The following is an 18660-nucleotide window of genomic DNA, read 5'->3' on the forward strand; positions in this document are numbered from 1 at the left end:
GATAAGGACAGGCAACAAGCAGAAGAGACTTGTTTGGGCTAAAGAATACAAGGAATGGACATTAGACCAGTGGAAATCTGTGCTTTGGTCTGATGAGTCCAAATTTGAGATCTTTGGTTCCAACCACTGTGTCTTTGTGTGATGCAGAAAAGGTGAACGGATGGACTCTACATGCCTGGTTCCCACCGTGAAGCATGGAGGAGGAGGTGTGATGGTGTGGGGGTGCTTTGCTGGTGACACTGTTGGGGATTTATTCAAAATTGAAGACATACTGAACCAGCATGGCTACCATAGCATCTTGCAGTGGCATGCTATTCCATCCAGTTTGCGTTTAGTTGGACCATCATTTATTTTTCTTCAGGACAATGACCCCAAACACACCTCCAGGCTGTGTAAGGGCTATTTGACAAAGAAGGAGAGTGATGGGGTGCTACGCCAGATGACCTGGCCTCCACAGTCAACAGACCTGAACCCAATCGAGATGGTTTGGGGTGAGCTGGACCGCAGAGTGAAGGCAAAAGGGCCAACAAGTGCTAAGATTCTCTGGGAACTCCTTCAAGATTGTTTGAAGACCATTTCCAGTGACTACCTCTTGAAGCTCATCAAGAGAATGCCAAGAGTGTGCAAAGCAGTCATCAAAGCAAAAGGTGGCTTCTTTGAAAAACCTAGAACATAAGACATATTTTCAGTTGTTTCACACTTTTTTGTTAAGTATATAATTCCACATGTTAATTCATAGTTTTTATGCCTTCAGTGTGAATGTACAATTTTCATAGTCATGAAAATACAGAAAAATCTTTAAATGAGAAGGTGTGTCCAAACTTTTGATCTGTACGGTATATAAAACAAAAAAGAATACAAGCAGAGGTTTCACAAAAAGTAGCACACAGACATCACAGGTCTTGCTGAACAAGACATGCACTCTCAAATATAGGCAAAGTGCATAGGTTATTATAGTGGAAACCTAGAAATCAATAAATAATAAATAAATAATGTGCAAGTGCCTTTTTAATAGGTTTTCCCTATATTATCCAGAGTTATCACTTATTGTAGCCATTAATATTGTAGATTTGTATGGGAAGTGCATATTCATTCAAAGTAGTCACATTCAAGATAGTCACATAGTACTTGCAGTCTTGATGCAGTGCGTTTTTGCCTCTCTCTGGCAGAAAAAAACACATGCAGATTTACATGCGCTTTTTCTGCCAGAGAGAAGCGTTTTTTCAGCGTTTTTACTTGTGTTTTCACGTGCGTTTTTTCAAGCACTTTTCCAAGCGATTTTGAGCATCACTTGGAAAAGTGCTTGACAAGTTGGTCACACAATATAAATCCATGCAACTGGCATGGATTTATATTGTGTGACCAACTTCGATGCTTTAAATGCTGCATCTACAGTTAAAAAAAAAAAATTAAAAGTTAAAAATAAATAAAACCTGTATATTCACCTCTCCAGTCTCCTCCCGGCGGCGATCCTCTCTCCTCGGCGTCCCGCGGTGTACTGGCAGGGCCTGCGGTGACGTCATTTAGTCAGCTGATGCTCACGCGACCATCACCTGACCACTGACGTCAGCGGTCGCGTGACCATCAGCTAACTAATTGACGTCACCGCAGGTCTTGCCAGTACACCGCGGGACGCCAAGGAGAGAGGACGCGGCCGGGGTACCACACGCACCGCGATTACGTCGCAAATTCGTGGCTATTGAATTTAATTGAAACGCAGCAAATCCACATATACCTGCGGGTTTAATGAGTTTCAATGTTTCTCAATGGCCCTGAATTTGCTGCATAATCGCAATATAAATGGTCATGCTGCTTTTTGCAACGCAGTGCGAATTTGGCGCACTAAGTAGCGCATCATGTGCACAGCACATCTGAATTCACATTGCTTTTGCATGGCAGACGGTTTTACAAGCTTTTTCACAGCATTTTCGCGGCCTTAAAAACGCCGCAAAAACGCTGCAAAAACGCTACGTGAGCAAGTAGCTTTAGATACACACGACCCAGACACAATCAGCCAATCAGTGACCACTTTGCTCTCCCTTCTTTGCACAAATCAAACATCTAGATGAAGTTAGACCTGTGGCTGGATCATCAAGATTGCACGAGAGGTGAATATAGATGTTATTATTTTATAAAGGGAAAACACGGTGAATGAGTATGGGTTATCGTTGTAGTGAACAACTTTTTTAAGTCCTTCTCTGATCTTCCTTGTCTTGGTATAGTGTTGTACTCTTTAATAACACTGGTACCAGAGTCTGGTTCTAAAACTTTACATAATTTTGTTTCCACTTATAGACTTTCTCGATTTAATAAATTCTTAACCTCATTCAAGTGTTATCTTCAGCTTCATTCTTAATATGCTCTTTTAGGTTAAAGGAGAAAATGCACCCCTGTAATACATCTATGGTGGAAGGATGGCAGGGTCCACACTGCTGACATCCCGATTCACACTAGTTCAGTTTCCCTGGCCAGCAGTATAATCTTATCATTGTTTATTACACATTTATAGAATGTCTCGTGCAGAATAGGAGTATTTTTTTGACAATATATCAGTGAATTATTTTTGTAAATTACCATTTTCTTTAATATTTTTTTAGGATCAGACATGTCTTTAAGACTGGTAAATGGCAATGGTCAATGTAATGGCCGTGTTGAAATCCTCTATAACGGAGCATGGGGAACTGTGTGCGATGATTATTGGGATATTAATGCTGCACAAGTTGTATGCAGGCAGTTAAATTGTGGCCAAGTTCTTGCATTTAATGGCAGTGATGCATTTGGCCAAGGACAAGGATTAATTGTATTGGATGATGTGCAATGTACTGGTAATGAACTACACGTATGGGACTGTCCACACCAACCATTTACAGTACATAACTGTGGACACAATGAAGATGCTGGCGTCATCTGCTCAGGTATATTTGAATGGATTAAATCCTATGTAGTCATCTGTTATCCTATTATGTTGTTTGCATAGATGTTCAAGTTGAGCATATTTTCATACTTTCTAACACTAAGGATGCCTCAAACAGTAAATAGCTTTTCATATGAAAATCTTAATGAGATACTTTGGTTCCTTCCTTATTAATTCCTAAATAAATTGTAAGTGGTTTTATGTGGGAGTAGAATTCCTTTGTGATGTCATTAACACCCCAATAAAGGAATCCTGATGGGTTTTCAACAGTAGCAATGATCTAACAAAGAACATTCAAACAAACAACTTTAAATGCTTCTCATTCTAATTTTAATTTAGAAATTTAAATATTTTTATATTTTTTCTAATTTAATTATCAAAAGATATTATGATTAATTAACCAGATAGATTAGGGTCCCAGGGGTAGGACCTGAATCTGTGACATAATAATGCATATCCAATTAATAAATGTGTTAGTTGGGAATATACCTTTGAGATAATGTATGGTAGATTGTTTTTGGAAGTCACTGATTAACTTTTCCTTTGGACGTGGTTTTGAGGCTGGTAAAAGGTAGTGGTTCTGTAGAAATCCTCTTTAATGAACCATGAGGAACTAGGTGTGATAATTAATGTCATACAAGGGATGCACAAGTTGTATGCCAGTGGTTAGAGTTTGGCAATGCTCTTATGTATCAAGGAAATGCTGCTTTTTGCCAAGAGCACGGAGTCATATTTTTACAACAAAATTTTTGTTTTAGCCCCAAATTTTGCATTTTCGCAAAGGTAAAAGGAGAATAAGCATTAAAAAATATGTTGTGCAATTTCTCCTGAGTACGCCGATACCTCATATATGATGGAAAGGTACTGTTTGGTCTCACGGAAAACCTTGAAAGGGAAGGAGCGCCATTTGACTTTTGGAACTCAAAATTGTCTGGAATCATTAGCAAATGCAATATCATGTTTGGAGGGCCCCTGATGTGCCTAAACAGAGAAATTTCCTCCCAATTGGGAAACTACACCCTTCAAGGAATTTATCTAGATGTATGGTGAGCACTTTGAACCCCCAGGTGCTTCACAGAATTTTATAACATTGAGCCGTGACAATAAAAAAATCTAACTTTTCCGACAAAAATGTGATTTTAGCCCCAAATTGATTTATTTTATAAGTGAAACAAGTTAAATTACATCATAAATTTTTTGTACAATTTCTCCCGAGTACACTGATACCCCATATGTGGAAAAAAAGTACTGTTTGGTTGCACACCAGGGCTCGGAAGGGAAGGAGAGTTATTTGACGTTTGGAACTCAAAATTGGCTGAAATCATTGATTGATGCCTTGTCGCGTTTGGAGAGCCCCTGATGCGCCTAAACATTGTAAACGTCCACAGTAAATTGATTTTGGAAATCACCATTCTCCTTTTTTTTTAGGTTTAGAAATGTCTTTGAGACTGGTAAATGGCAATGGTCAATGTAACGGTCGTGTTGAAATCCTCTATAATGGAGCATGGGGAACTGTGTGTGATGATTATTGGGATATTAATGCTGCACAAGTTGTATGCTGGCAGTTAAATTGTGGCCAAGCTCTTGCATTTAATGGCAGTGCTGCATTTGGACAAGGACAAGGATTAATTGTATTGGATGATGTGCAATGTACTGGTAATGAACAACACGTATGGGACTGTCCACACCAACCATTTACAGTACATAACTGTGGACACAATGAAGATGCTGGCGTCGTCTGTTCAGGTATAGTCGGATGGATGAAAACTTATTTAGTCAATTGTTATAATGTGTTTTGCATAGATGTTGTAGATTCTGAGCCCTTGCGAGCATTGTCCTCTCTCCTCCTGTACCAGTCGCCAACTCGTTTTTGTTCAAATTATTGTACTGGGTGCTTGCTATGAATACCCCTTTTAAACATGTAAAGTGCCATGGAATTAATGGCTCTATAATAATAAATAATAATAATAATGTTCAGGCAGATCATATTTTCATGTTTTCTACCACTATGGGTGCTGAAATCAAGAAATTGCCTTTTTAAAAGATTCTTAGTGGATTGGAGTCACCTTGATTCCTGCACCATTAACTCCTAGATGCTAATTAGTTTTATATTTGAAGAGGATTCCTTATGAATCACATTATAACCTTTTAATGCTTCTTGTATTCGTTTAAAAATTCTACTACATATTTTTCTTATACTTTCTTGTAAATATTTTTTTTGCATACTTGTCAAAGCACAAGTAAATCTCATGTACAAACATGCTTTGCCACAATCAGGTCCCACCAATAAGACCCATTTCAAAAGATGGCCAGACTATTGTCATTGAAGAGGTGGCTGCTCATGTGAGGGTTTGTCAATTCATCTAAATCCTTAGTGACATATGACACACTCGTATGTCATATGTCGGCCCCCTGAATTTGATGTAGGCCTTTCTCAGCTCTTGATGCGGCAGTTAACCTGTAAATTATTGCTGTCAAGTGGTATGTACAGCAGACTTCTTATGAGGTGCATTGTCCTAATCACCCATCTGTAGTGCACCTACAAGGCGATCTTGAACGGGGGGTCAAATTGTATGCTATGTGCTGTTGGGCATCTGATGCCTTATTTAGAACAGTTATACTCAGGCTAAAAATAACTGTTATCTCCCATTCAATGAATTTGGGCTGGGACTTTGTCTTGTATTCCTTTCCAATTTTCCTTAACCAACTTTCTTTTCTAACTAGTGTTGGGATTTTGCTTTGTATCCATTGCCATGATTTATATTGTGACAGAGTCACTGGTATGATATGCAAGGGGAGGTATGTGTCACTCAGGTTACTCTCCTGTGTGAACTAAAACCTAATAAATTTCTGCCAGTATGTTATATGCTGGGGGTTAACTCTCTTCCAGGCTGTGTTTGGGTGAAGCCAGAAAGCAACACCAGAGAACTGTTTGCTGGGGCTTTATCGTGCTCCCCGGAGCGGGCAGCGTCTCGCTTGATATCGGACTCTGTTATACCTTATCTTTTGTTTGAATTTATGCTACAGAATAAACCAGCAGGAAGTTTAACCCGAACCGTGTGTTCTGTGTCTGCCTCTGGAGAGCCCTGCAGCTCACTTTACGACAGTTGGTGTGAGAGTGCGTGCAAGATTCCAGGAACATGTGTACCTGCCACAGAGACCGGTGGATGTCTTGGGTGAAGGCCGCCAGGCCGCCAGAGAAATACGGCAGCATGGAGGCACTCATTTAGCACTTGGTGAAGAGCCAACAACAGATGCGCCAACAGCACTTGCAGAGCGAGCAGAGCATGCAGCAGCAGCACCAGGAGACAACCAAACTGTTGCTGCAACAGATGCAGTTGCAGCAAAGGCACAGCAGCACCAGCAGGAGCAGCAACATCAGATACAGCTTCTGGCAGATGCCATACCGGGCAGAGCAACCTACCCACCCCCAGGGCCCACTGATGATTTCCTTGTCAGGAAGGCGGTAAGATGGATCATGCAGAAGATGACCCATGGGGATGATGTAGAAGCATTTCTGACAGTTTTTGAGTGGGTGGAAAATCGGGAGAGACTTTCACCAGAACAGTGGGCTGAGATTCTGGCGCCACATTTGTTGGGTGAACCCCAAAAGGCATATTACAACTTGGCACTGCATGATGCCAAGGAATTCGCCAAGCTAAAGATAGAGAGCTTTGTATGCCTGGGAGTGAATATGGCAGTGAGAGCCCAACGAGTCCACCACTGGACGTATGCCAGCGACAAACCCCTCGCTCGCAGATGTTTGACCTACTGCATCTCTTTCAGAAGTTGTTGCAGACTCAATCTTCCACTCCTGCCCAGATGGTCGAGCAGGTGGTGATTGATAGGTTTGTGCACTCCCTTCCCAAGTTGGTACAGACTTGGGTTGCCCAGGGCGTTCCCAAGAACGCAGATGACTTCATCGGCCTAGTAGAGGGGTACCAGGTGGTTGAGAATTCCCTCGGGAAACTGGATATAGTCACTTCTCTTTACTGGGATAACCAACAGGGGGCTGGTTCACAATGCAAGTGGTCTAGATCCACCACTGGGGGGTGTCCCACTCCCACTGAAAGTGCCACAAGGACTGTTGTTAAAGAGATAGTCTGTTGGCAGTGTCAAAACCCTGGTCATGTAGCCACCAGGTGTCATATATCCCCTGAGCCCATGGACTGCAGCCTCGACAGAAGGGTCTACTATTAAGTTTTATCCAGCCTGCAGTGTGGACTGTCGACCCAGCGATGTGCCGCAAGCTTGTGCCGTGTCCGTTAATGGAGTAAAGGTGCTTGGACTGTTCTACTCTGGGAGTCTGGCAACCTTAATCAGAGCTACCCTTCCCCACTAATTGATCCCTTCCAAAACTGTGGGCATTCGGTGCATCCATGAGGACGCCCAGGACTATACTGTGGCCACAGTGACAGTGGGAACAGACTCTGGTGTCCAGTCCCACGAGGTCGGGGTGGTTAAGGACCTGATACTGCCCATCATACTGGGCCTTGATTTTTCGTTACTTTGGAACTTGTGGGGGAAGGGAACCTGACTCTGCAGAAGGATAAATGCCTTGTCCCTGGAGAAGAACCCCCGACGAAGTATCAAGTGGATGATTTCTCACTGTGCATCCTTGCCGTCGATGAGGGCGAGATGGTGACTGAGGAGGCTGACCTTTCAGAGTTCAATTTGTCCGGAGAGAACTTTGGGACTGCTCAAGTTCGGGCCTGACCACCTGACATTAAAAGGGGCATTTGACCAGGTTACTGTATGTAATAGGGTTGCCCAAGAGCCGAGGGCCAATACCAGGTTCCCCCACGTGGCTAAACTAAGGGACAGTGAATCAGTGGAACAGCTGTTAGTGCCTGGACCATACAGACTGAGGGTACTGAATATGGCCCATTCACATGTTCTGGGGGGACGCCTAGGGGTCGAGTAAACTCAGGAGAGGATTTTAAGGTTTTATTGCCCTGGGTGTTACTGAAAAATTCTCAACTATTGTGGGTCCTGCCCAACCTGCCAAATAACTGCTCCCTCTTCCCACTTCCATTGTCCATTAGTTCCACTGCCAGTGATAGAGATACTGTTAGAACCCTCCTGTTTGTTTTTTCCATCTTGTGTTTTGCGGTCACGTGACCATCTGCCTTTATATTCTAGCTCTGCCCTTTTGGCTGTACTGGACTTCAGTGTTTGACTGTTTCTCTAGCCAGGTGCTTCTGTCAGTTCGCTTGGTCCTTCTGGGAACTCTAGTACCTTTTTGTCAGTTTGTCTTTTTGTGTTCTGCAACAACTTCTCTGTTTAGGAGGTGTCCCATTTTGTCCCAGTCCTTAGTTCTTTTAGGGACCCCTCCCTTAATGCTATAGGTCTTCGTTCAGACTAGCCGAGGACTAAGGCGGGTCTGTTCGCTAGGAACAGGCAGCCCGATGCTTCGTAGGGATTCAGCTTAGTCTTACTGTAGGGACAGCTTTCCCCTTTCTTTCCTTAGTACTTGTTGCAGATCATAACAGATACCCTTTGAGAGGGTTGCAATGGACCTAGTAGGGCCCTTATTCAAGTTAGCACAAGGCCACCAATACATTCTGTTGATCATGGACTATGCGACCCGGTATCCAGAAGCGGTACCGCTAAGAAGTTCATCAAGTAAATGCATAGCCAGGGAGCTTGTCTATATATTACTCAGGACCGGTCTGCCGAAGGAAATCCTAATGGAACAAGGGACTAGTGTTGAGCCACCCCCGTAGTGTTCGAGTTCGGTTCGGTTCGTCGAACACCCATGTGTTCGCCGAACTGTTCGTCGAACTGTTCGTCGAACACCTTCGAACACCGTTAAAACCAATGGCAGGCAAACAAAACCTGACAAACTGCTCAGAAGACACAACTAACACATGGAAAAGTGACAAGTACATATAGTCATGCGAAAAGAAAAGAGGTGCAGGATTAAAAGGAGGGGGAGACACAGATATAGGCATGCCATGCCCTTCTAAAAGCAAAGATGTGCGAAGCCGACACGGCCAGTCCGTTCCTGCCCGTGCCACCTCCGTGTCGCCGGGTTTGTGCCAGAGTCGCGGTGGACCCTGACGGCCAGCCCCCCCACTCCCAATACTGGTTCCTGTCCGCTGGTGGGTCAAGCCCCCCCGCGGTGGGGGGGAGTAACATCTGCAGAAGAAAGACCATCTTCCAGCCAAACTAAGATGTTGACTTCTTTTCGTGGACAATGTGATAAGTTCCCTTTCTTACAGCCACGCCAATTGCTACAAATTCCAGATGAGGCACAAAAACAGCAGGTGCTTCAACGGATATCAAGTGCTCCTTCAAGTGGGCTCTCCTCCACCTCAACTTCAACATCACAAATGCTCCAGTCCTCAGAGGTGTCACCCCAATCGCACTTGCTTCCTCACAGCTCCCAAGTCTCCAGCTGCCCGTCTGAGTATGGGGTAACACAGATGGTTGAGTCTGCACAGCTGTTTACTCATACTATAGCCTGGGAAATGGAGGTCTGCTCCAGAGCTTCTGTGAATCCAGACGAGGAAATGATCTGCACTGATGCCCAGAATCTTTATAAGTCGGATCCAGGACCAGATGAAGAAGGTTCTGAGCATAATGTAGACCCTCGTTCCCAAACTGTAACTATTGTTGGTGGAGACAATGTGGAAGATGATGATGAGACTCAAATACCTGATTTGGAGCGACAACTTGACTTTTCGGTCAGGGCAGGAAGAGGTTGGCTCTGAGGACGACGGGTGTGAGAACACACAGGGTGATGATGACGAGGTTGGAGATCCCACTTACTGTCAACCCACAGTCAGCCAGTCGATGAGGTCAGCAGAGGAGGTGGAGGAGGATGTGACTAGCCGAGGGGATGGGGATGACTTGGTACCCGGGCCTTTGCCTGGCCTTGGGGATGTCGCGGTGGTCGGCTCCCGGTCCCGTACCCTGGGGTCACTCTTTAAAAGGGTGGATAAATGTTCATTTTATAAGAGTTTGTGACGCCACCTGTGGTATCTGGTGAGAAGTACCAGCGCTGCAGCAATCCACTGAGTTCCGTGATAAGGCAGCTCGATGCTATAGCTCCCCACAGGTGGAGCTAGGTCTCTGGGCAGCGTATGCAGGGGGAAGGCAGGACAGGCAAGACCCAGCTGGGTCAGAACAAGAACGGGAACGGACACGGTAGTACCTTTTACCGGTGGAAATTCAGGCACATCCCGGAGCACTGTAGGGTGAAGGGTGCATATCAGGATCCTCCCCAATGAGCGGGTGTAGGGCCTCCTGTTTCTTGCCTCTGCATAGTAAGTTTCTGACCTGCCTGGAGCTAGGCCTAACTTTGTCTCTGTCCTGCGCTGGCTGACCTTGTGGTAGGGCCTTGTCTTGGAGTTCACGCTCCCAGTATGTGGGGCCTAAGCGTCTCCTTGCTCTGTTACGTATCAGCACCTTAGCGATCCTGCGACTTGTAGTTCTCCTGGGATTCCGGTTATGCCTTACTGGGTCATAGAGATCCCGGTAAGCTCAGATCCGGTGTCCGGTAAATGCTTCGGGGTGAGCTGGTTAAGCTCCTCTGCCCCTTATGTACTAACTCGCCACTCGCCTTCGGCCTACTCGGGCCCTCACTAGCCTATACACACTAACGGCAGCTTGCCGCCCTTCACCGATCTAATGGCGCCGGCACACCTTAAACTCTATCTGAGCTCCCTAAATCTAGCTAGCAGGAGCCTCGTGCTCCACTGCAGAACTATTAACTGAGTTCTCTAGACTAGACTGAGCTCCACCGCAGACTGACCTCTCTTAGGCTTCTCTACTGCAGGAACTTTTCAGAGGAACTGAACTGCCTAGCTCCACCTTCCCTATTTATAACCCTAACGGGCTCCCTCTGCTGGTCTGAGGTGGAAGATGGAGATGTGTGAATGTTTATGGGGGCCTCTTGTGGAGGGTTCCATCAATGCATTTTTCAAGGATCTGTGATACCAAGCGCAGAGGGTCGTCACAGATGCTATTGACGATGAGGTTAGGTTGCGCCTTCCTGGACAGAGACGGAGTACTGGAAGCACATCAACAACTGCATCCTCAACCACAACTCTGCCTCTGACCACAAGTCGTGGTGGCTCTTCAGGTCGCATGGGCTCTAAGCCTTGCACAGCCTGGGCATTTGTCACCAAAAGCTAAGTAGAGGCCAAAAAATCCATAGTTTGAGTACTTCATGCATGTATCGTCACATGGATATAAAGCATAAGTTGCAGTGGGAAGCTCACTGTGCTACAATGCGGCCTAGCGTGCCGGGCCACAACTGTGTGCCCCATCTTGTGCATCCGCAGCCTCTTCATTCTCTGTGACTGAGGGGACAGCAGTCACACATGTTTTTGGATGCAGACCTGCCACCTCTTTACCCGCAACAGCCAGTGTGTTTGGCAGGTCGTCAGTTCATTGGGAAGTGGAAACACCTGCTGGTGTTGAGCGCTCTCCGACATCGAGAGCACCACCTTTGGATCAAGGCAACCTAACATGTCCGCCTGCATCTTCCTCACAGACCCGCAGTTTGCCGGGGACACCCTTCTCAACCCCGTCTAAGCACAACAGCCAGCCCTCGGTCCCTCAGATGTGGACAAGTAAAAGACCATTTCCTCCTAGCCATGAGAAAGCTTAGAGGTTGAATTTCACCATCTGCAAACTCTTGGCTACAGAAATGCTTCCTTTCTGCCTGGTGCACACAGAGGATTTTCGAGACCTTATGTCAGTCGCAGTGCCCCATTACCAGATGCCCAGTCGGCACTACTTCTCAAAGAAAGGTGTGCCTGCGCTCCACCAGCATGTCGCACACAACATCACCGCTTCTTTGAGAAACTCTGTGTGTGACAGGGTGCATTTCACCACAGACACTTGGACGAGTAGGCATGGACAGGGGCGTTACATGTCGCTGACTGGGCACTGGGTAACTATGGTGACAGCAGGACAAAGGGCTGCTGTCCAAGTCTTGCCGTCCCCACGAGTTGTGCGTCAATCCTCTTTATCTCAAAGTTCCTCCACTGCTTCTGCCTCCTCAACCTCCTCTCAGTCCTCCACCTGCACCCAAAGCCTGTCTGGTCATGCCACAAGCTTTCTAACTCGCAGAAGGGATCCTGCACACCTCCTTACTATGCTGGCAGTAGGGCTCAACGTCATCAGGCGGTTTTTACTTGGAAATGTCAGAGAAATGTGAGTCACACAGCTGAGGAGTTGTGGTCAGCTCTGGAGACCCAGTTTCATGAATGGTTGTCTCCACTGGACCTGCAACCAGGGAAGGCCATGTGCGACAATGCTGCAAACCTGGGTGCGGCCCTTCGCCGGGGCAATGCCACACAAGTGCCTTGTATGGCTCATGTGTTGAACCTGGTTGTCCATCAATTTTTAGCCAACTATCCCGGACTAGATGGCCTTCTGCAGATGGCACGGTCGCTGTGTGCTCACTTCCGCCATTCGCATCCCGCAGCTCAACGACTTACATCTCTACAGAAGTTGTTGGGCATGCCAGTTCATCGGCTGAAATGCGATGGGCCGACACGGTGGAATTCAACTCTGCACATGTTGCAGCGACTGTGGCAGCACCGACAAGCCCTGGTGCAATACGTTCTGACGTATAGCCTGGGCCAACGAGATCCAGAGGTGGGGCAAATCACGCTGCAGGAGTGGTCTCAGATCAGGGACCTATGAAGTTGACACACCCCCTGGGCCGTGGGGTACCCGGAGCCGGGCCGGTAGACGCTGGGGATTGTAGTCACTGTGGCGGTGACCCGGTCTGTGACCCAGGGCGGTCAATCCAAGGGTAATTTGTATATATGGGTTTTATAATGTCCGACTACGCCACCTCTGGAGTGCGGCAAAAGGGGCCACCGCTGCGGAACAGTCCTCTGAAGCTGGTGGTTTTGCAGCAACGGTATTATTACTCACCACAGGAAGAGTGTAGCTTCAGGACAGTGTTTGTGGGTGATGGTGGTTGTAGTGCAGGGAGTCAGTAATGAACACAGAGTCCGTGTGATGCAGTCCCAAGATCTTTACTCACAGTTGTTGCAGTCCAGATTACAGGTACCAGAGCAATCTCCCCCGTCGTGCTGTGCGTACTCAGTGAGGGGCTCAGTCCACCCCCAGATAGCTCTGGAGTACTTAGCAGGACCCCTTCTGTGTGCCCTTTCTCTGGCCTTCTCCCTGCACCTCACACCCAGTGACACTTCTATCCGGTATCCTCAGGCCTTGGCGGGCGACATGTGTTCCGTCCCCTGGGTCCTATGTGGCTACCTTCTTAGTGAGACTGGTGTGGACTTTGGCCTGCAGTACATGAAATGCTGCAGTCTCCGGTTTCTAGTTAAACCTTGCTGTTTCTCCGCTAGTTGAGGGCCCGGTTCCCCTTATCTGGCCTGACCCCTCTACCTCCTGGTACCAGCGAGAGTACTGGTGGCCTTCTGCACGGCCCGTACCCCTAGGGTCCCTTCGGTTCCTGGAGCCTTCCTGCTCCCACTCCTCTCTTTTCTCCTTCAGTCCTGGGCCTCCCAGGCTAGGCCCGCCTCCATAGCAGAGCTCATGTAGAGCCTCTGCTCCTGTCACTTTTCCTCCTCTGGCTTGGTTGCTCTTTCTAAGATGGCTTCCTATTTATACTCTCCCTGTCATGTGCTCCCCTAAGCTGCTCCCCTAAGCCCACACTACATAGGACCCTCCCGCCAGCTAGGGACCTGGGACTGTGCCCTCCCTTAGGAGTAATCTCGCCCTACCCCCACTGCGGGTATGTGTTGGATGCAGGTGTTAGGGTCACAAGCCATACGCCTTCCTTACCTGAGGGTGAGATACCACACCTCTGGGTGAGATACAGTAACTCTGTGGCGAATGAACCCTCAGGGGCGCCACACATCCTTCTGCACAGTTTTGAAATGGTGACGAAGATGTTTAGTGCTAACGACGATGCCATTATCAGCATGACTATTCCGGTGATTTACATGCTGGAGCACACATTAAACAGAATTCAGAGTCAGGTGGTGGCACAAGAGGAGGTGGAGGAAGTAGAGGAGGAGTCGTATGCGGAAGGGATAACATCTCCAAGGTCCAGACGGTCAGCAGCACCAAGGCGGCAGGCATGGGAGGGTGGGGGAGAGGGATTAACCAGGGTGCATGGTAGCAGCCAAACTGTTGAGGAAGGTGCAGGAGCCGAGGAAGAAGTGGAGGACGAACTGGCGATGGGCATAGAAGACTCATCAGATGAGGGAGACCTTGATCACATTTCTGTTGTGCGAGGTTGGGGGGAGAGGGCAGAGGAAGGAAGCATGATTCTTACCTCGCTACCAACACAACAAGGACTTGGTCGTCCTGGATGCGCAAGACACATGAGTGCCTACTTGCTGCACTACCTGCAACATGACCCTTGGATTGTCAGAATTCAAAGTAATCCCGACTACTGGGTTGCCACACTCTTAGATCCCCAATACAAAAGTAAATTTGACGAAATAATTCCTGCCATAAAAAGGGATTTACGCATGCAGGAGTATCTGCAGACGCTGTTGCAGAATCTTACATGTGATTTTCCACAAAACACCAGTGGTGCACGTAGTGAATCTCACAGTTTTAACTTGCCAACCATGGGACTGTCGAGTCTTCATCACTCAAACCGTAACAGTAACACAGTATCTGCTGGTAACAGCAATTTTGTGGAATCGTTTCACCACTTTTTTAGACCATCCTTTGCAAGGCCACAGGAGACAAGAAGTCTGACACATAGTCAACGCCTAGAGAGGATGACTGTGTCACTGGACCATTGCTCATTTTGGGATTCCAATCTGGAAAAATGGCCGGAGCTCGCCACTCACGCCTTGGAGATCTTGTCATGCCCTGCATTCAGCGTTCTGTCTGAACGTGTGTTCAGCGCTGCTGGTGGTGTGCTGACAGATAAGCGCACGCGGCTGTCCACTGAGAATGCAGACAGACTCACTTTCATAAAGATGAACAAATCATGGATTCGCAAGGACTTTTCTACCCCTGTGTCATCCTGGGGAGACTAAAAGCTTGAGGATTTCGTAAAAACACCTCAACAACCATTTTAAGCAACTGTGGGGCAATTGATGCCACTTAACCCTAGAACGCATTACCATAAAAATCTCCACTTTTACATACCTGGGACCTTTTAGGCCCGTGTGTAAATAACATGGAATAACTCAAACTCAAATGACAAACAACTATATACATAAAGAATACCTAGAGTTTCAAAATTCTAACTAAAGAAATCTTGCTGAAAATAGATAACAATTAACAGGGCGGGCCTGCGAGGCCCCAGGTATGCGTTCTAGGGTTAAGTGGTGTCTGTTCCACAATTTTGGGAAAAAATGGAGACTCTTTTTGCAGTCCCCTTGCTGTGTCTTATGGGACTTTGGCATCGTCAATTCCAGGTGGGTTGGGTCGCTCCCCCCCCCTTTTAACTGTAAGAAACTACATAGACTATGGCTTGGGGTAACACAGATGGTTGAGTGTGAAGAGCAGTTTAATCAGAGGTCTGCTCCAAAGCTTCAGTGTCTGCTAGTCAGCGTAGAATTTTTAACTGCATCTAGCCTAGGCAATACTTTGGGTGTAGTAGCCCAGCTGCAAAGCAAGCTGCACCGCTTGTGTATCTAATAAGAATTTTTAAATGAATCTAGCATAGGCAGACTGTGGGGACCCCCAACCGAACCCAGACGCTCAGCCCCCCTACCGCCCCCCTTTCCTTGACAATACAATAATGTAACTCTTACAACTGGATGGGTGAGGATCGGTCACAGCTTTATTAACTCTTTATACTCACTCCATTAGAAAGGCATTTTATTTCTAAAATAATTCAGCTTGTTGCAGCATGCCCTGGGTCTCCACTCCGGCAAGTTGGCCAACAAGTGTAACTCTCCAACATGTCCTTTCTATTTCCAGGCCACGGAGGAACCTGCGTACTCGTATGCAGGACTCTGACCCCCACCCATTACTCTTAACGCTTGTTCCACTCCGTCCTGGAGTCCTGACAGGAATATGTCCACTTCAATATCCATTAAGTGAACACCGTCGGGCCGTATGAGGCCTGCTTTATCTCCTTCCAGTTGTCGGTGTTGTATCACTACACCGCCTCTGTCTCTTCTAAATTTTGCCATCCGAATATTTATTACCCGCCTTGTCCGTTCGATAGCCGTGATGTCTCGCACACCTTGCCATACCGCTATCGGCACAATCTCTGACCATACTATTGCTAGTTTTGTGAAAAATTCTCTGAAGCGCTCTGTGTCTAGTTTCATTATTGCCATTAGTTATGTGCTCTTGTGATGACCTAGGTTGTTTCCCCCGGCCTGCATAACTAAGATGACTAGACCTCTTGCCTCTCTCCCTACCTTGATTACCTCCATTAGTACCTGTGGCCATAGCAGGCCTCTAATACCTCTCCAGTTGAAATATGTGTTATGAAACTCTAATTTCCTCCCGCCTGGGTGGACTTTTGCCCTTTTTTCTGCCCAATATATATACGAGTGGCCTATCACCCACACTGTTGGCTTAGCGTCACCTGTAAAAGAAACAAACCACGTTAGGATAACAAGTCTGGTCTTATGTATCTCGCCAAACACGTGGATCACCATCTCCCTATCCTCTGAACTTCCGTTTCTGACAGTCCTGCTCTTGCTGCTTCCATGGCCGCGCCTATGCGGAATGAGTGTGTCCCGTAATCTTTGGGGTGGTTCCCTGCCGATGTTATGCATTTATTAAATATAGCTTGGAACTGGTATCTTGATAATGGCGTTCCATCAATGTGTGATAGGAAGAAATTACTTTGTGATCTGTTGGTTATATATGTTTTTACTATTGTTACCCGACTCAGTGTACCGTTTGTGGGTTGTAGAAGTACCCAAGTGCCCTTGCCCGCTGGAACCATTTTCGATTGGCGTATGCGTAGACGTATTGCATTATTGGCTATGACTACGTCCTGGTGTAATAAGCCTCCACTGGTCGTAATTTTGGATTGAGGGACTAATTCGCTTAGGCATAGCGCCCCGAAGAAGGCGATCTGATCAAAAATGCAGTAGACAGTAGTGTTGCTTCAAATTGTGAGTGTCATGTTAATGGTGTTAGGGATATAATGTGAGAAATCAGTTTTAGTGACACGGGACGGGACGTCTACACTTCTGACTTGGCTGACCCCTTTTCCACCCTTTTATGGATTGTCTGATGATGAATCATTGTCACATCTCCCCAATTCAGTAGTTGGAAGTGAAATGCTACTCCGGTCAGACACCGCTGCGCTGATGCCTCTGATATGCCCCTCATCATTAGCTGGTGGAGAAATTCTATGGTGACTTGTGATCTGGCTTGTTCACATTGGTCAACCCGTCTGCCTGCTACCAGTCATGTCCACTCTTCTCATGCCTTACCGTATGCTTGCCACGTAGACAGGGCAACTGACGCTCTGATTAAGGGAATCAACTATTCGCCACTAGATCCCATAGGGAGGGTGGGCAACTGCTGCCCGATGGGTGGGCGTTGGGGAAGAGCTCTGTGAAAATCTGCCAAATGAATTGTTATAAAGCGTTAGCAGCAGCTTTACACCCCTCAGCATAGTGGCTAGCGTGGACCCATACATTGTGTTTTAGGCACAGGAATGCTAGCCGGCGTAGTAGGCCTAGCACTGAGAGAGACGATGATGCCATCTTATTAATGCAATGCGCTAGGCTGGTGTTTTTTGTTATGAAGCGTATATTTTTGTTAGCCAGGCGCACGACCCATATTTCTATTGCTACCACTATTGGGAATAAAAATTATTTTTAGGGGTAGATGCAGCTAAAAATTATTATTAATTTCAAAGCTGGTGGAGTTTGGTATAGATGGCCTAATATAATGAGTATCACACACTGCTACAAGCCGAAATATTTTTCCAGAGCTAGATGCAGAAAAAAATTATATTGAATTTGCAACCTGATGAGGTCAGTATAGATGGACTAATAGACCAAGTCCCACACACCGCTAGAAGCCCAAATATTTTTTTAGAGGTAGATGCAGTTAAAAATTATTTTTAATTTGCAACCTGATGGAGGTCAGTATAGATGGACTAATAGACCAAGTCCCACACACCGCTAGAAGCCCAAATATTTTTTCAGAGGTAGTTGCAGATAAAAATTATTTTTAATTTGCAACCTGAAGGAGGTCAGTATAGATGGACTAATAGACCAAGTCCCACACACCGCTAGAAGCCCAAATATTTTTTCAGAGTTAAATGCAGATAAAAATTATTTTTAATTTGCAACCTGATGGAGGTCAGTATAGATGGACTAATAGACCAAGTCCCACACACCGCTTGAAGCCCAAATAATTTTTCAGAGGTAGATGCAGATAAAAATTATATTGAATTTGCAACCTGATGGAGGTCAGTATAGATGGACTAATAGACCAAGTCCCACACACCGCTAGAAGCCCAAATATTTTTTCAAAGGTAGATGCAGATAAAAATTATTTTTAATTTACAACCTGATGGAGGTCAGTATAGATGGACTAATAGACCAAGTCCCACACACCGCTAGAAGCCCAAATATTTTTTCAGAGGTAGATGCAGATAAAAATTATTTTTAATTTGCAACCTGATGGAGGTCAGTATAGATGGAATAATAGACCAAGTCCGACACAATCTGCTAGAAGCCCAAATATTTTTTCAGAGGTAGATGCAGAAAAAAACTATATTGAATTTGCAAATTGATGGAGGTCAGTATAGATGGACTAATAGACCAAGATCCACACACTCTGCTAGAAGCCCAAATATT

General features: G+C 46.2%; 1 protein-coding gene across 1 annotated transcript in view; it reads left to right on the forward strand.

Annotated features, from left to right (window-relative positions):
- The window catches only part of LOC141271607 (scavenger receptor cysteine-rich domain-containing protein DMBT1-like), a 92048-nt gene that overhangs the window by 10944 nt on the left and 62444 nt on the right, over nucleotides 1–18660 (forward strand). The window contains exons 2-4 of the mRNA XM_073681651.1: nucleotides 2604–2915; nucleotides 2978–3031; nucleotides 4343–4660. Of these exons, the coding sequence (XP_073537752.1) occupies nucleotides 2604–2915; nucleotides 2978–3031; nucleotides 4343–4660 (684 nt within the window). The remainder of the gene's footprint in view (nucleotides 1–2603; nucleotides 2916–2977; nucleotides 3032–4342; nucleotides 4661–18660) is intronic.

Source organism: Phyllobates terribilis, unplaced genomic scaffold, assembly GCF_046119375.1.
Source record: "Phyllobates terribilis strain yellow unplaced genomic scaffold, ASM4611937v1 Scaffold_5__5_contigs__length_657084704, whole genome shotgun sequence".
NCBI lineage: Eukaryota > Metazoa > Chordata > Amphibia > Anura > Dendrobatidae > Phyllobates > Phyllobates terribilis.